Genomic DNA, 24969 nt, shown 5'->3' on the forward strand with positions numbered 1-24969 from the left:
GCCTTGAACTGCAACTGGGAGATGGCGGCTCTAGTGCAATATGGCCTGGTATTTGTTTAAAGAGATACTCACTTCCCTGTGATTAAAACTCAGAAATAAGAGTCCTGATCAGTAATTCCACCCAGTATGTGGTATGAATGTGTGTCCTCAGAATAACAACTTGTGGAAGAAATCCCAAGTGCCCAAGCTGGTGTACTCAGCGCAAGTATTCACATTTGAGAATAAACAGCTTTCCAAAGGTGGGAAATAAAAAAAAAAGTGATGCTGGCTATTGAGTTCAAATGGGCTACCTGCAACTGGCTGCTAGGTAATTCTTCTGTTGTTCCCAGCTTGAAACAAGCTAATTCTGTTTGGGTGGAGGGTGAGAGGTCTGATTTAATTTGTGGCAAGCGTTCAAGGTGCCTTGTGCTCGCCTTTCAACAATCTTTTCATTTCCCAACCCAAAGGCACTTGTTAGTTTACATACAACATGACTGTTAGTAAAATCCAAACCCTTGCAGCTGTGAATATGCCACACAATTAGGGCCGGCTCCTGGTTTTTGAGAGACCTTGAGGAAAGCACCCTCAGTTGGCCCCCCTCCTTCAATGAGTCTACCTTCTCACCACCGTCTTCACCAGCTGCTATTGCTCCTCATCCCCTCTCATCATTGCTACCACTTGCTTGACAGGCAGAGAGCCAGTGAGCAAGTAGGCATCTACTGCTACTCTTTCTCACCACCACTGTTATCTGGGCCAGAGTGAGAGGCAGGTGAACAAGCAGGTTGCAATGGTGAAGAGGAGCAAATCCAGGGCGCTTGTCAGTGGGCCCCTGCTGGGGTGTGGGCCCTCAGCAGGTGCCCAAACATGCCTGCCCTTGATGCTGGCCCTGCACATAATTTCTGCATGTACTGGGTTTTTTTGCAATGCTTAAAATGTACTGCTTTTAGTCTCCCTGACTTGCGTCCTCTGGACTGGATCTAGGATCTGCCTTCCACAACAGGAAGGGCTCCACTCACGGAAGTTACTTCTGCCTAGTTTTGAGGGATCCCCCTCTCCCCCACACCACAGCTCATCCTATTCAACAGGGTCTCCTGACTCCCTGTGTAACACTTTCAGGGGGCTGGAGGGGCTGCCATGAGAAGGATGGGGTATGTAAGTCCAATTCTGTCAGTGCAGTTGATCCAGCGTAGATCTGGATCCAAACCACCACTTGTCCAAACTGATGTTTTCTTTGCTCTGCACGTCTCTCTTTCTCCATACCCCTCGCAGGTTTTCAAAGAGAGTGGCCATCGAAGTGCAACTCCATCTTTCTTATCTGGTTCTGCAGCCTTGAATCTTTTCTCCAGCATTGATGATGGCAGTGGCTTTGCAAGTCCTGAGCGGGTCATCTCCATCTGGGCCCAGGAAGGGGTTGAAAACTGCAAGGAGATTCTTAAGGTTTCTATAGCTGCTCTTTAGTTGTCTTCCTGTAAATTACTAGCACTTTGGTTTCCATCACAAGGATTTTAATGTAGTAATGACAGGGAAGGATGGAAAGATGTTGGAGTCCAAATCTGTCTGAGGTTTTTCTGTCAGCCGAGCATTAAAAAAAGATGAAGGGCAAGCAGCATAGACTGGATTGATAGATGCACCTGGCATTAGTCTGACTTTTAAAAGCGGCTTTTTAAGCATCTGAGAGCTTGCTCTGGGAATTCCATCTTTAGAACAAGCCTCTTCTCCCCCACCCCCCACCAGTAAAATTCTATTTGGAGAACTGCTGCAACGTTCTATGAATTAGATAGACATTTAGAGCAACATCTGTGTTACAAATTTTAAGCTACTATGAAAGTAGTTTAATTCTGGCCCCCTACAAAGAGCCTCAGGAACTGTAGTTATTCCCTTTGTGGCATTCTTCTCCACTGTGCATAAGCTCATCTGTTGTTGGTTCTCTTCTTCGTCCTGTCACCACTCCTACATCCCACTTTTGCAAAGCCTTTCCTGGAGCACCATCTCCTTACCTTTTCTGCACTTCCTGCTGTCAGTTAGCCTTTCCCCCCCTTTTTAAAAAAACCTTTCGTCTTGCACCTTATAGTTTTGTCCAATCTCAGACTGTTAAACCAATACCTCTGGCTGTGGATACTACCTGTTCTGTATACAGAGCCTAACACACTGTGGCATTGAGTAAATATTGATAATAGTAGTCTGAGAACCTGTTAACTTAAATAAACAAGATGCTGACTTACATTTCCCTTGATTTTGAGAAGTTGTTTGCATTTGTATAGGGTCTGGATTTCAACATGGAGGAGAGCGTGAACCTCTTGGAGCTGTCTATGGCTCTTGATGATGAGTTAATGGCTTCCAAGAACGGACTTCAGCAGGCTGCTTTTGCTTCCTGTAAACATGAACTTCACCATCTAGAGTAATTAGTTCTTGATTTTGGCTTTTTGTGATGGATGGGGAAATACATGGTGAGATCCTCTGCTGCCACTTCTCTGTGGTCAAATCCTATGTGGCTGCAGGTGTGGGAGTATTACAATCATGATTGTGCAGATCTTACCCACCCAATTGTTCCTCCCCATCGTGGTGATGTCACAATTGCATGCATAAGAGTCACGCAATTAACCCCACCCTTGTGATTGTATATTCCCAGAAACACATGTGAGATCACACCATAGATGTAATCATGTGAGATCACACCATAGAGAAGTGGCTTTCACATGGCACTGATTGTGCAGGAAGGTGGCTTCACTTAGACCAGCCACCCCCAACCTGATGCCCTCCAGATGTTTTGTACTACAATTCCCATCATGCCTGACCATTGACCATGCTGGCTGGGGGCTGATGGGAGTTGTAGTCAAAAACATCTGGACATCACCAGGTTTGGGAAGGCTGAGTTAGATTTATGCTCTAAATTAGAGGTGGGCAGACTTCAGGTTCATGGGATCTACTTGTTTTTTACTAGAATCCTGAGATACACCAAATTGCGTCGGGTACAAAATACTGGCTCAGGTAGGCAGTCTTACACTACAAATGAAGGAATAGGATGCCCCACAAATTTGTGACCAGTACCAAGCTCACAGGTCCCTTCACACAAAAAAAACACTCCTGTTCTCCCCCCGCACCAAACAAAACATTTTTTTCAGCTACCTAATTTGGTGGGGGAGCGACTTTAGTTTTAGTTCAGTAGCTTTAGTTAAATATCCATTGTTAGATAGTTTGGAGTCTGAAACCTTATTTATTTACTGCAAATCACCCATAGATCTACCAGTGAATCGTGATCTACTTTCTGTCCACCCCTGCTCTAAATACTACATGCTACTATTTCTCTACAGTTCGGCAATTGCCACCAGGGATCTGTGATGCCTGTACTGTGATACCTGTCCTACAACCTGTGGCCCTCCATTTGTTTTGGCCTACAACTCCCATCATCCCTCACCGTTGGCTGTGCTAGCTAGGGCTGATGGTAGTTGTAGGCCAAATCAGCTGGAGGGCCACAAGTTGCCCACCCCAGCTTTACAGGATTGGTACTATTGCCAGACCACACCATCTCTACCCCACTCTGTTGCAATATCTTTGGATGCCATTTCGGTTTGTATCTACCTCACTTCCCATTTTCAGTCCTCAAAGTTGCCCTGGAGAAATGGCTGCCTGATTGCATTGCTGCCTAATTGCGTTGCTACTTGGGATCTCTTTGCATTGACAGACTTTTGTCTTTTAAATTCTGCAGATAGCGAGGGGTAGACAGAAACCTTTAGTACGCTCTCAGAACCATAACAAAAGGAATCTTCAGGATCTCTAGAACTGCAGTGGCCAACTAGTGGCCCTAGACGTGGCTCCACGCTTGCTTTTGTCCAGCTTCCAGTACTTCCATTGCTAAGCCAAGTAGCGTCACTGACAACTGGGATCAACAGCTATGTGCAACCCAAAAGCTGATTCCGTTGTTTATATGTTAGTACATCTAGAGCCACGCATGTGTGATGCATGCATTTTATAATGTGGAGCTAGGTTCTTTTCTGTGGTGGCCCCACTCTGTGGAATTCCCTCCCTAGTGACCTCCGCCATGCCCCCTCTTTGAGGAGCTCCTGCCTGGCTTTGAAAACCTGGCTGTTCAGACGGGCATTTGGGGTGGGTTAGGGCTTTTTAGAACGATGTTGTTTTGTTTGGTTGATTTATGTAAATTTGTTGTATTTTGTGTTATATGTCCCAGTGCACATGCCAGAACATGTTGCACAATGTGTATATTGGGCTGGAAGAACCCCCCAATAGAGTAGCTGTTCCTCTGGTATAAAATAAGCTTAATATAGAAGTCTGCCTCAAGTAGCTTGGTGTTTAAGAACCTTGGTGTGATGAATAAAGGTTATCTAACCTTTATTTATGCATGATGCCTCTCTCCCTCTATTTCTCCCACAACTAGGGAGCTCCTTTCCCCTAAAGCTTAGGCAAAATCCATGTAAGCTTTAGGGTATATGATACGTAGAAACTAAAATTTACAACAACCTTCTCCAATCTGGCACTCTCCAGATGTCTTGGACTACAACTGCCATCACCTGAGCGAGGGGGTTATGTTGGCTGAGGAAGATGTGACTTCTGGAACGAGCCAGGTTGGGGAAGGCTGATACATACAGAATTTTAAATTGGGATGTAAGAAAACAACAAGGTATTGCATTGCCCCAAGGGGAAAGGTGGGATGGAAACTGAGCAGAAGGTGTTTCTAGATTTCATTGGGATGCATAGGAGTAGCACCTGCACTGTTTTCACAGAGCTCAGGTGGAGCAGATTTCCATTGAGAGAGACAAAGCAAGAGCTGAACTGGAGAAGGTGGAAAAGCGGAACATGCAGCTTTTTAAGGAGGTGGATGATCATCACAGTGCTCTGGAGCACCACAATGAGAGTAAACTCAAGTACGTGAAACAGCCTTTGGGTATCTTTTTCTGATGGCTTTATGGGATTTTGTGTAGGTATGTAAGGGGGGATGTAAATAGCCGACTGCCATGCAGTCCAATGGAATTGGCTTCCTTTCATGCTTTATTGTGCAAGAAGAAGCCAAGGTGGAGCAACACAGCATGGCTGTGCAGCCACTCTTTCACACTGTAGCTGCAGAGAGGCTGATTTCTCCTCACTAAACCCTGTCTCTGCTTTGTTAGGGTTTTCTTCCTTGCTTTCCTGCTGATTGTGGTGAAAATAATGGGACATCATTGGTTTAATTTGCTCTGTTAGTCACACATACACCCAGATCTCCTGTATTTTTTCTTCAGTTGTTTCAGTTAGTCAAATTCCCTGTAAGAGCGATTTGGTCAAAGTGTGGTAGGAGCTGGAATTGCTTCAGTAAATACACACAGGGATTTGTTGCTACTTTTTAGTCTGCTTTATGGGCAACTTCCTTAAGCTGTGTGAAGAACCTTGAGTACTGATACCACTGCTCCCATGGAGGATCTGCAGATGGAAACACAGTGGACCTGGAATTTCTTCCAGAGAAGACTAGAGGCTGCTGGAAGTGGGGAGAGGTTACCGCAGTCTGCAGCCCAGAGGGAAATGGAAGAAAAAGGAGAGACCCATAGCTCAATGATAAGAGCACAAGCTTTGCATGCCGACAGTCCCAGGTTTAATACCTGGCATCTCCAGTTAAAAGTATTGGATAGTAGTCTATGACAAAGACTTCTCTCAGCCTGAGACCCTAGAAAGCCATTGCTATTCAAAGTAGATAATACCGTGTTAGATGGTCAAATAGAAATTAGTACTATGGTGGCTGAAATATATAACACAGAAAGAATTCCACTTTGAAGTTCAATAGTCAATAACAATGTAGTTATTAGATTTGAATGAATAAGCATCTTCTGGTTCCTGATGTTAGTCTCAATTTTTATATTTATTTTAAATTAATATCATGTACAGTATTAATGGAAAAGGATCCTATAGTGACAAACAAGCAAATAAATCACTTAACACCCTGATCTGATCATCCTAAATCCAAATTCTGATTGCAATGAATGGAAAAAGTGTTGCCATTTCTGAAAAGTTGAAGACTGATTTCTGTAGCCGTTTCTCCATCTGGACTATTGTCCTAGGGTGTGGTCTGGCCCACACTGGAAAATGGAGGACAGGAAAGGATTGATGGATGACATTTTTATAGTAGTCTATATTTAGATTTTTTTCATGGAGAGTATTTTTTGAAGTGTTTTTCACATTGGTACTTAGTTTATTGGCAAAGACCATAGATAATAAACATACTTGCAAGTACCAGCAATGATGCTTATATCTTGCAGAGACCTTGAGCAAGATTACAGAGGAAAACTGACTGTTATGAAGTCTGAAGTAGAGGTGGAAAGGGAACTGCTCTTGCAACAAGTGAACCTTCAGAGAACCAAGTTAGAAGGAGACATTAAATCTCTTAAAGAGGAAGAGTCTAGCCTGAGGGGGAAGCTGACTTTGGTGATCAAGGTAATGACTCAGAGCATTGGTCCCCAGAACAGCCAATGTGTGGCCTGTGCATATTCTGCATTAAAAAAAATCTAAATACTGCCTCAAGGAGGGCTGAATTCTGTGACTAGCATAACTTGCCTAATTTATACCGATGTGCAGTTTCTCTCAGCTTGCACAACTAGGTGTACTTTCTTAATCATGGTAAGGAGCAAGGAGATCTATAAGACTATATTATAGCCTTGTCCCTTAACGTTGAAAATCTTATTCAATTTAGTATTGTAACTTTGCAGACTTCACCAGGCATTGCCCATGCACTTTCATGTACATTTTCACAACCACAAGGGCAAGAAAGTTGTTCTATTTCTGTTTAAATGAAAACTAGGATTCCTAGGAAGTTGAATTCTGTACCCAGTTCTAGATTCTATGCTCCTGAGGAGCTGCAGCATATGCACAACATTACTTACAGGGCTCCTGAATGGTGTGTCGCTAGAATCAGAGCTGCCCAGAAAAGACCCATGATACAGCCTTTCTGGGACTGTGCCACTTTAGAATGCTGGAAGGGTGTGTATGTGTGTGTAAAATCACAGGTTCATTTGCTCAGTTTCCCATTCCAAAAACTCTGTGTCTGTGAAAAGGCTCTATGTCAAGCAGAGATGTTGTAGTCTAGCTTCCTCCATGTTGTGCTGTTTTAAATTTTAGGGTGGTTCTTTCTTTCATGGGAGAACATTCAGACGTGTAATCCCTCTCCTGCATTCTGAAGTGGTACAGATCGAAGAGGGCTGTTAAATGGTGACTGGAGTGTATTTCTTGACAGTGTTGCTTGCGAGTGCAAACTCTTCTGTATTGCAGATGTTATTATAACCCTCTTGCTCAAGAATTGCAAAAAGTATTCCAGTTTTATTAGCTTATATATGTACTTTCAATTAATTTCTGTATGTATTGTGTTTTAAAGGAAAACAGTCGCTTACAAAGTGAAGTTGCTGAAGTGGTTCAAAAGCTGTCTGAATCTGAAAAACAAGTATTGAAGCTTCAGAAGGATCTTGATTTCATGTTGAAAGACAAGGTAACTTCTTACTGGTGAAACACAACACTTCATCTTTGATTTAGGAGCTGAGGCTTGCAAAGTGCTTCCTGTGCCTCTCGGCCAGTGTGAAAAACAAGTATGATTCATCCTCTTGGTTGTGGTCCCACATGTAGTAGGCATATGCCTTATTAAAGTAAATACTGCTAGTGCTTTTGTAGCAGGGGCACACGATTATAGTATCTTCTATAGTTATATCCACTACTTTTGTCATGGTGGAGTATTCTCTTTTCCCCCTTCAGTCTTTTTTGAAGGAGATCTTTCTTTATTAATTCAAGTTTCTCTTTTCTTCAACCAATGAATTACTTCTTGTTTTACATTCTGTCCTGTCTCATTGCTACTTTCCCTTCACACTTTCCACCCTTATCAGTTTCTTTTGCATCCTGGCTTTGGAAATTTTTACTGGCTAGGTGATTCTTAGAGAGGGCAAAACATGGGGCCTGTGTTGCAGAGATGGAAGTCCCCTGATCAGACTCAAGGAAAGCTGGATTAACTCACTGGATGTGTACTGGTCTTCCCTTCTCCTTTTGAGGGGGTCTGGTTTGCACTGGGAAGGGTGCGAGTTACCAGAGACCTTTAGACCCCTAATGTATTTTATTTAAAAGATTTATATCCCACCTTTTAGTTTCAGGTGGCTTACAAAGAGACTAATTTTAAAACACAACAAAACAATACCAAAAAAAGCATTAAATAATGCAACGGAAAACAGCACAATAAGTACAGCTACACGATGTAAGCAGCGAAAAGCTAAATAAAAGGAATTCTGAGTATCAGTAATAGCAGAAGAAAGCAGGATAGGCTTTGCCTGATGCCCGAGAGTGTTAATGACGATTCTAAACAAACATGTCTAGGGAGTGAACAATCAGCTCCATCAGGTGCGTGACAGGGGCTAGAAGTCTCTGCATCTACTGCACTCCTCCATTCCCTCGATCTGCTGTTGCATCTACAGAGTCCAAAGAATGTCATGATGATCTCAGTAATGTCACTGATGCGTGAAGAGACCTAGAGGTCCTAGGGAAGGCCAAAGCCATTTCAGTCTTTTTTTGAACCTGTTTCAAAGTCTAGGCATTTTACCCACACACCCAAAATTGTCGGAAAAAAGAAGACATCTTCCTTCAAAGCCACAACAGGTATCCTGGAGTTGAATGCCATCTCCTAGTCTGATGGAAAATGCCCAAGTGAGCTACATTTTTCTATCCCCAATCCGTTAAAAAACAGAGGTCTGGGATGTTGTTGATTTGTTATTGGGCTTCAAAGTTCAGTTCTCCCAGACTCTAATGTGAATCGCTGCACAGGATTTTAACCTACTTAGAATAATAGAATCATAGAATAGTAGGGTTGGAAGGGGCCTACAAGGCCATCGAGTCCAACCCCCTGCTCAATGCAGGAATCCAAGTCAGAGCATCCCTGACAGATGGCTGTCCAGCCTCGTCTTGAATGCCTCCAGTGTGGGAGAGCCCACCACCTCCCTAGGTCATTGGTTCCATTGTCGTATTGCTCTGAGAGTCATGCCCAGTTCTTTCAGTCTGTCTTTATAGGGCTTTGTTTCCAGTCCCCTGATCATCTTTGTTGCCCTCCTCTGAACCCTTTCCAGCTTGTCTGCATCCTTCTTAAAATGTGGTGCTCAGAACTGGACACAGTACTCCAGATGAGGCTTAACCAGTGTTGAGTAGAGGGGAACTAGTACTTCCTGGGATTTGGAAGCTATGCTTCTATTAATGCAGCCCAAAATAGCATTTGCCTTTTTTGCAGCCACATCACATTGTTATTCACATTCTGTTGAGTTTTCATCATGCCTTTACTTAGGTTCCTAATTCTAAAACTAAAAACATTTATTTGAAACTTTCTTGAAATTTATGGAATAAATATGTATTTAGGACCAAGCTAAACATCTAGCCTGCCATTTCAAAATACCATAGCTTCTACCAACAGTGAGTGAAGTGAGTACATTATTTCCATTACCTTAAAAAAAAAAACCCTCTTTGCTTGTTTTAGCTGGGACTGCTGGATCCACATAGCACAGAACTCTTTGATCAAGAAGAACACTTTGCTGAAATAATTAAAGAGTATGAACTGCAATGTCGGGTAGGTGGCTTGTACTTAATATTATAAAAGGCGCGATGTTTGGGGTTGTGTCAGCTCCTGCCAGCTGACTGCAACTGGCAGCGATAAATCACTGGCTGACAACAGGGTTGTAAACCTGTCCAAGGCTGCAAGAGAGGAAAGGTGGCTGAAGCAGGGAACTTTACCAGGGCAGTCAAATCCAAAGCAATGTGGCAAAGAGAAATCCATTTTTCAGTCCAAAGTCCAAAACACACACGGGAACAGGAGCAAGACAGTGGGTCAGGTCCAGGGTCAAGGCTGAGGTCCGGCATGAGGTCCAATGTTGTTCTCCAGCAGCCTTGCTCCTGCCTGCTTCCTGCTTTTAACTGCTGTGTCCTGAAGCAGCTGCATCCAATCAGTCATCCTGCCTCTGAGAGCCTTTCTGCCTTAAATGGACAGAGGCTCGCCTGTGTTGTTCCCTTACTTGCAGCCGCCTTCGCTCTGCGGGAGTCGGTGGCATTTTGTCCTCCAAATACTCTTGGGGGGCTGCAGCTGGGCATGGAACATCCGCAGGAGGTGAGGGGGCTCGAGCTGCTTCTGTGCTGGTCCCTTCCCCTGGGTCTAGAGCCTTCCATTCCCCTTCATCCTCGGAGGAGTCCGAGGGAGGCATGACAGGTTGGGGTGAGGGGAGGTGCACAGCAGACAGCCAAGACATAAGTGAGTAGCAAGAGAGCAGTCGTTATTCAAGACTCATAAAAATCAAGGCCTCATGTCTCTCTTCTCTTCAGTAGTTACAGAAGCTTTCACTACCTGCCTATACAATTTCTTTAATAACACATTGTAATATATACCAAAGTCCTACACATTGGGTCAGTTCACATGTAATGCCAAACTATAGCTGCAAGATGGAGCCTCAAACTCAGGCACTCCCTCTAACTTCCTACTTTGCTGTTACTTCCAAACCAGCAAACTATGGTTTATATTTGGCCTACAAACTAGAGGTTGGCTCCAGATTTAAGCTGGATCAACTGTGCTGATGGAAGTGGACATCCTTGCCCCCTCCAGCCCCCTGAAAATGCTACAGAGTCAAGAGATGCTGCTGAATGGGGCGAATTGTGTGGGGGGATCCCCCAAAAGTGGGCAGACCCACCTTCCGAAGAGGAGCCCTTCCTCTTGTGGAAGGCAGATCCAAGATTCAATCCTGAATTGCACTGAGTTGAAGCTGGTTTGCAATCCTGGTTTGGAGGTTAAACGCAAGCCGTAGTTTGGATGGAATGGCAAACAATGGTTTGTGCTAAAGCAGAATAAAGGGGAAGAGCAAGGGGAAGAGGGAGTATGCAAACCTGAGGTTCAGTCAATAACATCACATTATGGTTTGGCACTGCATGTGAATCTAGCTGCTCACATACTCTCTCCTCTTGCGTACTGTCTCCTCTTTCTCCGCACCTCCCCATACATCTGTATCAATTGCCACCTTTGTTCTGCATATATATATTGGTTTTCAGCTTCACACAAGATGGCAGCCAACACTGCTCACTATCAGCAGGAATCACAAACAAGTACAGTGATGAAGTGTTAGACTCTTCATGTTTGTAAAGCAAGTGGCCTTTGTTAGCCTGATGTTTTAGAAGTAAATGAACTCCCTGTGTTCAGGGGGTGAAGTTGGCAGGAAGCTAAATTTATTCCAGAAATTATTCGGGGGGTGTTGGGTGTTTCTGGTGGCAGGCATCTCAACCCAGAATTCTATACCATACGGTTATAGGATGCTGAAGGAGGTATGGGACTGATAGAAACTTTGGGGGCTGGAAGCATGGAAAGTCAAAAAGCCAGGAATAGTGGAGGGGGAGGGCGATGAGTGGCAAAAGTCTACTTGTGAAGCCTACTACAGGAGGAGATGTTAGTTTCCATATGAATGAATGAATTCCAAAGGGGGGGGGAGGGGAAAACTCTATCTCATTTCTAAGCCATTAGCAGAAACTAAGAGTGCTCCCAGATGAGGATTTTATTATGCAATTGCCCTGCAATTTTACTCTGGGGGAGGGGGGTCCAAAGAATTCTTGACTTCAAAAGAGGAAAGATGATTTTCCCCCAAAGTCTGCAGATGTTGTTAGATTACCATGTTTGAGTGAATGGAGTCTTGGACTTGGTCCAGGGAGACCTGTGTACAAATCCTTGTTGCTATTTCTTAGCCTCCCCTTCATGGATCACTGCCTTGTTGTGGCGAAGGGGCTTGTGTAACTCAGTGAAGCCATAAGCTATGCCGTGCAGGGCCACCCAAGACGGACAGGTCATGGCAGAGAGTTCTGACAAAATGTGGTCCACTGGAGAAGGAAATGGCAACCCACTCCAGTATTCTTGCCAAGGACAGATAATGAAGCTGAAGCTCCAATATTTTGGCCACCTAATGCGAAGAGAAAACTCCCTGGAAAAGACCCTGATGCTGGGAAAGACTGAAGGCAAAAGGAGAAGGGGATGGCAGAGGATGAGATGGCTAGATAGCATCACAGATGCAATGAATATGAACTTGAGCACGCTCCGGGAGAGAGCGCAGGACAGGAAGGCCTGGCGTGCTATGGTCCATGGGGTCACGAAGAGTCGGACACGACTGAACGACTGAACAACAATTTCTTAGCCTAATATATTTCCCAGTTTTGTGAGCAGGCACATAGGAAGCTGCCTTATACCAGGTCATACTATTTGTCCATCTAGCCCAGTACTGTTGGCTCTCTGACTGGCAATGGCTCTCCAGAGTCTGGGAGTAGAGGCCTTTCTCAGTACATTACTTGACCTTTTAGCTGGAAATGCCAGGGATTGAACCAGGGATTGCTCTACCATCATGCTATGGTGCCTCCCCCAAATGGGCTAAACATATGTGTGCCATCCTGAGTTCCATGGAGGAAGGGTGGGATAAAGGAAGTCATATTCTATGTCTCATGGCCCAGATAATGGGTTGAAACTACCCGGTGTAGTTCCATTTGTGAGGTTAAGGCAGGCCAGTATCTTTCAGATACTGGCCTGCCTTAACCAGTATAAGACGGGCCAGTATCTTTCAGAGGGTTACAAACGGTGTGGTTGTTGACAGCACAGGCCTAAATATCTTGAACATATTATACTACATATCATGAATTACAGAGTGCTAGGCAGGCATGTAAGTCTCCTAATTAATAGGTGGAAACCCCTGATCATGTACTTGAACTGTCAGATCCAAATATAAAAGCTAGGTATTACTGAAATAAAACTCAGGAACACTGTGCCAAATTGGTTCAGGGATAACTTAGAACACGCTGTTGCTATTTTGAGTAGTTTGCTTTTTGCTGCAAGTAAATTGCAATGTAAGAATTGGTCCAAAGTAAGAAACTATTGGAGAGTGGTTCTTTAAGAGCTCTGAAAGAGAACTCCTGTACTTGCACTTATTTCATGTGTTTCACTACCAACTCAATTCTTCCTGTTTTTTCAAATTTTCAACATTTGGTGCTGCTTTATATTCAGAGGGTGAAGGTGAGCACTTCTTCACTCCCAAGTGTGCTTGATTCAGATGTTTGTAATGGTGTACTCTGTTTTACAACCTGCATGATCTGTTGTTGCAGCTTGAAATCTTGTGTGTTTGAAAGCATGTTTGTTTCCTGAAATGCCTGAGTTTGCATTTCCATGGATTTGTATATCACAACTTGCTTTTTGTACTTGTTGTGTTGAATGGTCCATGATCCTTTAGTCAGTTTGGCATGTCTAAAATTAAGATAGTGTCCCTTTGTCAGCTAAAGAAATAAGCAGTTCAGGTCTTCAGTTCACTTCTGTCAGCAGCTCCACATTCCATTTCTCCCAGACTTCATTTTGGCTCCAGCAAGCTCAGATATCTTTGAGGATGGAGTGTTAAGGCTTTGAATTTTGAGTGAGTATTTGAGTTCAGTAGCAATACACAAAATGTAAGTGCTTACTTAAAAGGGGGTATTATACTTAGTTTTAAAAAATGCCTGGAATATGTTTTCCTTGCTTGGAAAAGAAAAACCATCTTGGCATCTAAGGTTCTGAGTTCTCATTTTTAAGGCCTTTTGTAAACAATATTGCTACCTCTGATCTCAAACATGTCCATTCATCTATGCTTTCATCTGACTGTGTACATGTTTTGAAACATATTCAGACAATCCATACTTATTTGGAAGTAAGATTTTTCAAACAGTTGGGACTTACTCTCAAGGAAAGATCCAGAGGGCTGCAAACTGAACAACACATACGACTTGTGCTGTTCCTTGCAAACTTTCAGTACAGTTAGCTATATGAAATGGGCTTCTGAATATGGAAGCCATTTTTTGGATGCAGCTTGATTTTTCCATGTGCAAGGAGAATTTAACATTTGGGATCCAAAACAATGTGTTCTTTGCTCAGAAAAGTGGGGAAGTGTTAGTGCTTGGGTAGAGGGGCTTGTTTATGCTTATGGGACTACCTAGATCTTGGCAAATTGTTGTTTTGGAGAGGTTAGACGTTTGTATACACACGCGCATGCACACACACACACACACACACTACTGTAAAAGACAAGGAAGACAATTTTTTGAAGTTCTTAATGTTTGTATTTTAAAAAGAATGAGTCTTGAAAAATTATGGGGTTTTTATTTTCAAGGTGCTTTGAGATGGTTTAGGTCAGCTTTCTCCAACTTGGTGCTCTCCAGATGTTTTGACAATAATTTCTAGGATTTCTGACCATTGGCTATGCTGGCTGGGGCTGATAGGGGTTGAAGTCCAAAACACCTGAAGGGCATCAGGTTGGGGAAGGCTGGTTTAGGTTCTCTGTGATTTTTGTCAGCAGTTGGAGCATTCTCTCAAGTGATTAGGCCAGAGGTGGTGCTGGAACCTGTAGAAAAATTGGCTACTGGCACAGCTCCAGTCAGACAACCAGGACTCAGATTAATTATAGGTTCACCCAAGGGCGTTCTTTCAATGAATCAGTATTAAGAGCTATATCCACAAAAATCTCTCTTGTCAGAACACTAGTCTCTCGCAGGCCTGCCTCCAAGTTTGCTCCCACATTTGTTTTAAAGAGCATTTCATAGGGTTGCTTACTTCCACCTCAAGATGGGGCTCTTGGTATAAGAGTTGTGTGCCAAGGAAGAAGTTAGTAGGTCAGGTTTCCACAAGTTTGGGATTGGGTAGCAGCAGCACAATGTGTACACTGTAGGGTTGTGGTCTGAAAGGGGCTATTGCCACAGCTGGGATAAATTAGTGTTAGCACCTAGAAACAAAACAGGGAAAGACATGATGAAGATGTGGCCAAAGTCCCAAGCTAGGGCGTCAGGATACAAAGAAGCTGCCTTTTTGGGAAGGGAAGGGGTGGAGGGAGGTACATCTGCATTAGATATTTTAAATCAGATCGGAATTTGGATTGGCTGTGAATGGCTTTTCTATAGCAAAGCTTGGGAACTGTAGTTTTGTAAAGGTGTTGAGAAATGTCAGAAATCCCTCCACAGAACAACTGCTCTCAGGGTTTCTTGGCTTGAATTCATAATGGTAAAATAAACCCGATTTTTTTTTTTAATGTGTAACCAAAACCAAACAAATATTTTGTGGGAAAAGCTTTTGAGAGCCAGAGCCTGCTTCAGCAGATGCAAATACATTTATGATATTCGCGTACCCTAAGGCAGATCATGGAGTTGAAGGAAACTCTAGATAAAATAACTGTCAGGAGCACCCTAGCTGCCTCTTGCAGTCCCCACCAATAGCCAACTCAGGACACAGACGACAAGGAATTCTTTCCAAGACTTTATTCCTTTATTCCTTTATGATTCTTTCAGAATACTAATCACTAGTGACAAAGCAAGGAACAGCACTGGGGAAAGATAGCAGAGTAGCCTAAGCTCCAGGTAAGGCAGTTGGTCCCTGTTTGAAGGAGAACCACAGGAAGACCCTGAACATATGGGCTAGGGAGAGATCCTCCCTCTTTCCCTTGGGTCCTCAGGACGTGACCGTTGTTTGCTCACCAAATGAGTGATACACCTCCTTTCTGTGTCCTCCATCTGTCGTCGCTCCCTGCGTCTGCGCCGAGTGTCCAGCAAGCCCCCCTCCAGCACTGTCTCACTGGCAGCATCACTATCTATCCCAGGAATGCTGGCAGGAGGAATCTCTGCCAGCTGCTGTGCTTGTGAGAGATGAGCGAGCTCCTCTCCCATGGATTGCTGGTCCTCCTCAGAATCAGAACTGTTCTGGGGCTCTATTGGCTCAGTTTCCACCCTGACAATAACCATACTGAAAGCCTTCCTAACAGGTGCTGGTCCAATTATCTTTTGAAAACCTCCCTAAGGTATTTTCTCTCATTGCTGAACTCTTCTTGTACTTAAGGGAACCTTTGGATGCAACCCATGGTTGCTTGTTCTGTCCTCGGGTTAGGATGAAAAATGGCTTCCTCCCTTGTCTCTGTGAAAAAGGTTTTAACAGGCTTAGCAGTTCAAGAGCCTTCTGTTGTAAAAGTCTTTCTTATAGTGTTTATGTGCAAATTATTTGCAAGCACGGATGGTTATTCCATTGAGACAGGGGTAGGCAACCTTGTGCCCTCCAGATGTTTTGGACTGTAGCTCCCATTAGCCCTACTCAGCATAATCAGTGGACAGGGATTATGGGAGTTGTAATCCAAAACATGTAGAGGGCACCAGTGATCTGCCTCTTGAGGCACAGTTGTGCTCTGTTGCAACCTACCAGGTAGATCTGAGAGAGACTGTTCCACACTGGAGTTTCTGTGTTGTTCACTATGCTGCTTACAGGAATTGCGTGACAAGAATGACGAGTTGCAAATGGAGGTGGAAAAAATGTGTTCTCAGCTACATGGAAGCAAACATAACCTGCCATGTCATAATATGAAGGCCAGCAACCCTGGGGGAAGGCTCCTGCCTGAAAATGTAAAAGCCAGAATTCCAGGTGGGTAATGCAAGTCATGCACAACTGTTTAGAAACTAAGGGATTAATCCTTTCGGGATAGGCAGCCACCTCCAAACTCGGAGGTGACCACCTATCCAATGCAGGGCAGGTGGAGTGTGGAGGGGATCTTCTCCTCTGTGCTCTGGCCACCCTGCATTTGCGGCTAGATGGCCGATTTCGGCTGTCTAGCTACAGGACCTCAGAGCAGGGTGGGGGAGACCGGATGATGCATACGAAGCATTGTACAGGTACTTCCGTACCTCCCCACCCTCAGGAATGCCCCCTTTTGCCCTGTTCCACACTGCTCTGATGAGCCTGGAGACGTTCTGTGCCACCAACGAGGCGGTGGGGGAGGGGGCAGGGAGGCGGTTCTCTGGGAACCAACCAATCGTATGGCCGACTAGCTGTTGTCTAGCAGCCATAGGATTGCGCCCTAAATCAGGTTAAAACTAAAGAAATGTAGATGCAAGGGTGGCTATTAGCCATGATGGATTAGGAACAGGACTCTTCTCCCTGCCACCTCTGGTTACCATCTGTTGAGGACAAAATGGGAATAGCTACTGCTGTCTACAAATCTGGCTGATCAATCAGAGGGCAAGTGCTAGACTAGATGGATCTTGTGTTTGACTCAGTGTGACAGAAGTTGTCTAATTTATAAACAATCTGTGTGAAGAATAGGGTTGAGCATTAATTTGTTTGGTTTATATATGAATTGCTAGGGCTGTGCACTGCTTCGGCCCAAATCCTGAGCTCCATGTTGAAGCGGGGCACTTTGGGCCACCTGTGAGGCAAAGCAGAGGTGACACGAAGCAGCCTGAAGCGAGCAGGCCACTCCAAAATGCTTCAGTGCGCTTCAGAACGATCCAGAAGCCCAGCTGCCACACTGCTGCCACCGCCCAGCCCCCAGCTCCTTATCTGGGCCCTCTGGACACGCACCAGCAGCCATATTGTTGTTCTGGAGGCGGGGAGCCATTTTTAAAATGGCAACTCCCTGTATTTCTGGAAATACAGAGAGTCACCATTTTAAAAATGGGCTCCCCCCCTCTAGAACAACAAGACAGTTGCTGGCACGTGTCCAGAGGGCCTAGGAGATGGCAGTGGCAGAGGCTCCCCACAATGGTGGTGGTTCACCTGGTGGCTCCCCCAGTGGTGGTGCCCCCCCCCACGGAACAAGGGCTCAGGTAAGGAGCTGGGGCCTGGGCAGCGTGTTAGGGGGGGCAAAGTTTCGTAGGCTGAAGCAAGTGAGCCCCCCTCTTGAATCAGCCCAGGTCGAATCAGGCCTGCCTCAGAAGCCCCAAAGCAGCCTCCAGGTCGGATTGGGGGGTCCATGCACAGCCCTATGAATTGCCTTTTCACTAAAAAGACAGTAAGTGCAGTGATATGTGATAAAAACACATACCACTGGGGTTTAAAGAAAACTTTCCAGTAGCCTTTCAGGCTTGTCATGGGTGAATTGACAGATTAAATGTGTATTCTCCATGCTTCATTCATTTTGTGCTTCAGCAATTGTTACTATTCAAGTTTGATGTACCAGCATCTTGCTTTGTTTCCCTCCCTTTATAAACATGGGACTATCAGTGGGGCAGGCTCGGTGGTAGTGTGTTGATATAGCTTATCCTTGCTCTTTATGTGTCAGTGCTCTATGGGGGCCATTTATATTATGGGCTTTGGCACTTGATATTTGCATTTGAAATTCCTGGTCACAGTATTGCAGTATTGCAAGGCAATATCGAGGCCCTGTCAACATGGGCAGGATTGCCTTTTACGTTTTCAGTCCTTTCCCTTATATGTACCCTTTTCTTCCCATATCAAGTTGTGTAAAACCTTACATAGGGCAGCTGTGCATGGGCACTGTTACATTAGTGCAATTGTACAATTCAGAATTATTACACACATGCAGCAGTCTTCTGTAATGGCCCCCTGCTAGAATTTCTTAACATTATGTTGGCACTATGGTCCTCGCACTCAGTCCTATTTGTTGGTCACAAGGTCCTCTGCTTCACTGCCGCCACCCCCGGCTTTTTGCTCTACTAAACCAGTCTTTGAAGAACTTGTTTAATCATAGACATGTAACCTTTTCTTTTAAGACAACATACAAAGAGATGATCAACTCCTTCTTGGATACCAGCACTTACCAGCCATGGGCCACAATGGTAAGACTTGTATAATCATGTATTTGTGTGTACATTTTCTAAAATGATGAAGTATCATAGAGCCTTCAAGCAGGAATGCATCCTAAAAGTAATCTAGTCCAACCCATTTGCTTGGGGGTAGGATATCCAGTATTGAAAGCATCTCTGACAGCCTGTCCAGAGACAGGTTTTTCTTGATAAACTCCAAATCCCACAGACTTCCAAGGCAGCTTCCTCAATGGCTAGAGATATTTTCCCAAAAGTTTCAACTATAAATATAGCTCTCTGTAATATAACCCACTGCTCCTGTATCCACTGGGTATTAATAAATACATTATTATAAGATTATGATTTTATATATAAATTTATCTATTAATACCCAGTGGATACAGGAGCAGTGGGAGATATATTCACTTCAAGATTGTGCATAGCTAATTCATTTAGGGACATTTCACACATTATATGGAAGCTAAACAGTGTTTGGGTGTAGAGGGTATGCTCACTGGGGACCTGTGATCAATCCCACCACCCTGGCAAGTGTACCTGTATAATGCATGTGTTTTCAAAAAACTTGTTCGTTTTTTTCCTTTATCTGTTTTTTTAATAAGAACACAGTAAAAACATAGACTATTGCTCATCTAGAGTTTATCATGCCTGCATCTTTATTCTGAAACCTTTGCAGTCCATCTTTGCAATGTGGGTCCTCTTTTCATGTGTGTTCAATCACTGTGCCAGGTATCCCAATTGTCCGTCAGCACCGGTATGCTCTTGGGCATCTTTCTTGGTGCCTGCCAAAGTGTCCTACATCTCCCTTTAAAAACAACAACAACAACGTTCCTTTGATAGAAATAACTTGGTAAGCTGCATTCTCAGTAGTACTGTTGCACTGCAAAAAGTGAATTGTGAAGATGTGGGTTGCCAAATTCCAGCATGGCTGCCTGCACAAGTATTAGGTGTCTGTGGCTGTACTACTGTAAGAACCAGGAGGGCTGTATTCCTACATGCATCTCCCATGCCATGCTACTGCCTACTCCCTAGCTCCATAGACTTCACTGGGTTTGGATGTAACAACAAGCTACGGCGACCCACACTGCGACTCAAACACTCAAAATGGTGGCTGTCACCACAGGAAAAAATCCCATGGGTAAATTCATCCATGGTGGCTTCTCTTTATGTGCAAACCAGGTCATACACTGAATCAGCATGTGTGATATCTGCATACCCTATGGGAAACTGCAGTACAAATGTGAGCAGGATCATCGTAGCTGAACAACTATGGCAAAAAATCAATAGTAGCATCATCAAACCCTAGAACTCTTCTTCAGCTGCCTGTGTTCCTTACTTAATGCCACTTTGGTTGGAAGAAAGCAACTCTGGATATGCCACAAATGTGTTGTCTGCCTCAACAGTTAGTTGCTTCCCCAGGATTCTGCATTCTTTGGTCTGTTTTTTTCAAGAATCTTTTTATTTATAGGTGTAATATTAATTGAAACTGATCCTTATTCAGTAAGTATAGAAACAGAGCTTCTTGTAGAAGAATTGAAAGAACAGCATCAAGATCTGAAAATACAGCTGGAAACCAAGGTGAGTGAGGCAGGTATTCAAATTGAAATCAGCATAAAACATAAAATCAGTAGATTCTGAAACTGTTTCTGCATGCAGTCTTCAGATTGCTTGCTCAGCAGGATCCAAGCTGCTTTCAGTAAAACTACTCATAAGTTGTCCAAATCCTGTAGCTTTTGTTAGTACAATAACCATTTCCTTGAGTTTTTTAACAATTAAATTTACACCCTTTTAGGGTACCTGCATAGAATTAAAATATAATTGTGTTTTTTAAAAAATCACTTTTGTAAATTATGGCAATATGGGATGGTATGTTATGGTTGGTGGCGGGGACCTCTAAGGATGAACTTTTGGAGGAGGCTGGGCTGACAAGCCACGGCTGACAAGAAGTTATACGTTAGTTTTGACAAACCTCGGAACTCTGGTAGCATGGGGTATTTCTTTTGATACATGATTAATTTTTGCTGAAAGCTCTTGTTCCATATAGAAATCCCATACTCTTGAAATGTCAGCTTTTCAGATGAGGAGACCAAATGTATATAATTCTAGTTTTTGTAATGCACATAGCCTTACTTCTAGGACCACATCATTAAACCTGAAATAAAGATTCTAAAGCAGTTTGTGTGTTTATTCACCATGCTACCTAAAGGATGTGTAACAAGTATTTTGACTGTTCTAGGTCAATTACTATGAAAGGGAAATAGAGTTAATGAAAATAAACTTTGAGAAGGAAAGGAAGGACATTGAACAAGGTTTCAAGATTGAGATAAGCCAACTGGAGGAACAGAAGAGTGACTTGGAAGAGCTGAATATGAAATGCCAGGAGGTGATTGATGGCTTGAAAGACCAGCTTCAGAAACTAGGTCCTGTCCAAGAGCTCAAGAAGAGATTTGAAAATGAGAGGTCAGAAATGGAGCAGTACTATGCCAAAGAGATTTCCAGCTTAGGACAGAGACTGGCCCAGGAAAGAGACAGATTGGAAGATGACATGAAGATGAAGCACGAGACTGAAATGCATCTCATGAGGTCTGGTGGCATTGTCTTTTTGGAATTCTAAACATGGGTTCTTGCCAGTATGAATGGTAACCATGTATTTGTATACATACACTATTCTGCTACATTGGGGAGATGCACTCTGCACCATGACTAAATCCTTGGTCGTTTAGAAAGAGTATAGTAGAAAGAACAAGGGTAGCAAAAGCCTTCCTCACTGATAAGGCAACTTTGTGTAGTCCATTGTAGTCTTTCCTCTTTACTAGACATAGAGATGAGGAGGCATTTTTTGTGAAATGTGACATTTGCTCTATGAAGTAGCTGGCTGGCCCCTGGTAGTTGCTCAGCATCTCTCTCGAATGACTCCCCATGTGCAACTTATTTGGCCAAAGTACTTTCAAACACCACTAAATCAGCCCAAAGCAGTTATGTATAGCAAGAATATCCTGGCTTGCATTTTGTAATGCAGTCTGAAAGTACCTCAAGTAGCACACTGGAGCAGCCTCTGAAGCAAGGTTGGGAAACTTGTGGCCTCCCAGATGTTGTTGTACTGCAGATCCTATCATCCCTCACCGTTGGTTATGTTTGTTCAGGTTGATGGGAATTGTGGCCATGCAGATGTTGTTGGACTGCAAATTTCCCATCCCTGCTCTAGAGCTTCCAACAGAAGCATCACGTGGCCTCTCGTGTTATTAAAATATGATCTAAGCAAAGTAGAGGGCATGGGAATGCTGGCTTTACTTCAGGTGACTGAAACATGCTTGTGCAGCTCTGAGCCAAAGAGGGTTGGGGGACCCTCTGGTGCAGATTTGGGGCACATGCAGGAGGCGGCAGCAGGGGGGAATTTTATCTACCACTGGTGTCCATTCTGCTGGTGGAAGGACCCCATTGGATACAACCCCCGTGTAACTACTTAGTGGATCTGGAATACTGGGTAGATGTGTTGAGTGCTGTGAATACACTGTGACCTTAAGAATGCTGATGTATGCTTTTGTTTATAGAGGTTAAGACAGAACGTAGATGGCGAAAACTAAAAATGCACAGTAGGAGCTAACTTTAAGACAGTAGTGGAGAAATTAAATTCCATGAACGTCTGAAAAGTTCTACTGAAGAGGTCTATTACCTCTTTGCTGCCTTGTATGTGCAACTATTCTACCTTACGCTGCAAGTGGCCTGGTCTGTAAAATATATATGGGAGGCCCACATCTGGATGCCAGTGTGCTGATTGCCCATTCCTGATTTAATCTTTTAAAAAGATCACTGAGCTGTCTAGCAGCAAAAGAGCTATGTGATTCTTGAATGGAAGATAGTTTAGAAGGAAATTATAAGAAAGGCAAGGATGGCCATATTAAGACACCATGCTAACCACAAACTATGGCCCAGGTTTGCATTGTTGAACTATTACTATAATATAGGCTAGTGGTCTCGCCATAAGTCACTGCTTCATCTCTGTAGGAAGGAGACAGAGGAGGCTGAGCTGAATAGAAAGTTGTCATGAACTCAGAATACCGAAAACTGCAGTATTTTAATAGACAAGATTGTCATGAAAGGGAATTTCCAGGAATGCAATTTGAATATGTGGAAGCTGAGCGCAGCGGGAGGAAAAGGAGAGAGAGAATAACAGAATGAAAGAAGCAACAGCTGCAGTTGCAAGAAAGCATTAACGAAAGACAAGTGAACATATGCAAGGCGTCTGTTTTGGAGATTGAGAGCTGTCATAGAAACCAAATCAAGAGTTCTCAGAAAAAAGAGTTCCAGTGGCTTCCTGAAAAACATGGATTTAGGAAGGACTGTTCACTACAAAGGACTGTTCTCAACACCTGAAAGGAGGAGATCCTTAAGACAGTTTTATTAAGCCATCTGTGTGGTCGTCTTATTGTTTCCAGCCCGAAGCAAGTGACCAGCAAGAATTGGACCTCTGTGTTCAAGACAAGACACAACACCTTGCAGATGATCACATAAATCCACTAGGAGCCAAATGTGCAGCTGAACTAAATATTCACAGTTGTCTTACTGGAGAGCAAAAAACCCCCACTAAAGACTCAGCCTTGCTGTACAATTGGTGTTTAAAGACCAAAGGAGAAGAGTTGCTTTTACTAAAAGCATCACAAGATGGCTCAATCCAAGTTGTGGTGGTGAAGTTGGATGCCTTGTTATACATTCAAAGTGACAGACTGGAACAGACTGTGGATCCAAAAACAGTTCAATCCAGAAACCAACAGGGTTTGCATCTGTGCAGATAACCTAGTTCTTGAGTGGCAGAGACTGGCACTCCTGATACTAGGTAAAGTATTTGAAGGAGAGTTAGCAGAAAGAACAAGATTTACTTACTAAATTCCACCTTATAAAGAAGCCAAATACACAAAAGGCTAAACCTGAACTAGAAGTCTAGAAGGTAAGGACTGAAAGACGTGCATTGTCTCTTGGAGGAGCGTGTGAATTCTCACCAACAGCTGTCCATGAAACCTGAGGGTGCAAGTTCTTGCTGCAATGAAAGAGAACATCTGGAATCAAATAAGGCTGATGCAACAGGAAGCAGAAGACCAGGAGCTAGCAGCTGAGGTAGAGCTCGATAATGAGGACTAGATAAGAAGGAAACTTATTCAGGTAGAAGATTTGGTGGTTGCATGAGAGAAGAAAGCAAGTTTGGCTTCTAAGGTTGCAATCCTAGTATACACAGGGGATTGCTTGGGAATAAGTCCCATTGAACTCAGTGTGACTTATGTATGTGTAAAAGTGCACATGATTAAGCTATTCAGCCGTTACATTAAACATGACTTAGCAAATGGGGTCCACCTTTAACTTAAGAGTGCTTCCAGATGGAGGGGTCCTAGCACTACCTGCATGCAGCTATAATGTTTTCTTTCTTAATGGATTTTCTGCAGTAAAAAAAAATGAAATAAATGGTTGGAAGACTTGGGAAGGTTACAAGTGGATGATGACATCAGGACCTTCCTCCACCCCCCAGTAAAATTCCATTAATGAGGCAGGGTAATTGCAAATGAAAAACCTTGTCTGGAAACACCTTTAGTGAATTGATCAAAATGCAGGATATAGGAAGATGAGAATCTAATTGTTTTTTGGCTTCTTATGACAAGGCAGGTCACTCAAACTGCTCTAACTGAAACTGTCCATCTTCAGTTATAACCCTGTAACATGGCATTCCTAAATGTTTTTCCATTGTGTCCTAATGTCACAAGAAAGAACATCATGGGACGCCTCAAGATCATTTGCAGCAATATGCTATTTGCTAATGTTTCTTTAAGTCCAAACTGAGGTTCTTCCACTTATAAAAATGCATTAATCTTTTTAATGATTTGACTAATGCTTGCATGCTAACTTCCTTGATGGGTTTTTTTTGGTTACATGCTACATTTTGTGGTAGAGATTATCCATGTCCTCAAGAGATTTGTTGTTTTGCTTTCATCCAGACTCTCAGTTCTCTGTGTTTGTGTATACTGATTTCTTTTGTGTTGGAAGAATGACCCATACACAAAATTACATGAAGCACTACCAGACATAGAAGAAACTATGGTGTATTTGCTCACACAGGGCACTTTGGATTTCTGGGTCACAAGTATTATGCTCATGGTGATCTGTGATCAAGTTTATGTCACATCCCATAGAACTCAAGCTTTACCTGATAACAGTTGAACAGAAAAAAGCCACAGACCCCTCTGTCTGGACATGATGCATACATGGCAAAACCTAACCACTTGGAAGCTTCCCTACCAGGGGTGCAGGGGAATGAGATTTTCAGTTGGACTGCAACACATGGAGTTAACCCCCCTTCCCTGCAATGCAGTCCTGATCCTGCTTCCCCCCAACCCCACGGCGACTATTTAAATAATAAAAACTGTGATTGTGAACTGCTTA

At 43.5% G+C, this 24969-nt stretch overlaps 1 protein-coding gene across 1 annotated transcript in view; it reads left to right on the top strand.

Annotated features, from left to right (window-relative positions):
• Positions 1-24969, top strand: part of NINL (ninein like) — a 65310-nt gene that overhangs the window by 28353 nt on the left and 11988 nt on the right. The window contains exons 8-17 of the mRNA XM_084829169.1: positions 1249-1416; positions 2241-2377; positions 4719-4859; positions 6222-6396; positions 7331-7441; positions 9455-9544; positions 16252-16405; positions 18493-18558; positions 20012-20121; positions 20780-21126. Coding sequence (XP_084685295.1) covers positions 1249-1416; positions 2241-2377; positions 4719-4859; positions 6222-6396; positions 7331-7441; positions 9455-9544; positions 16252-16405; positions 18493-18558; positions 20012-20121; positions 20780-21126 — 1499 coding nt within the window. The remainder of the gene's footprint in view (positions 1-1248; positions 1417-2240; positions 2378-4718; positions 4860-6221; positions 6397-7330; positions 7442-9454; positions 9545-16251; positions 16406-18492; positions 18559-20011; positions 20122-20779; positions 21127-24969) is intronic.

The sequence above is a fragment of the Heloderma suspectum genome, chromosome 1, assembly GCF_057233095.1.
Source record: "Heloderma suspectum isolate Gila_16-S chromosome 1, 16-S_ref, whole genome shotgun sequence".
Classification (NCBI taxonomy): Eukaryota; Metazoa; Chordata; class Lepidosauria; order Squamata; family Helodermatidae; genus Heloderma; species Heloderma suspectum.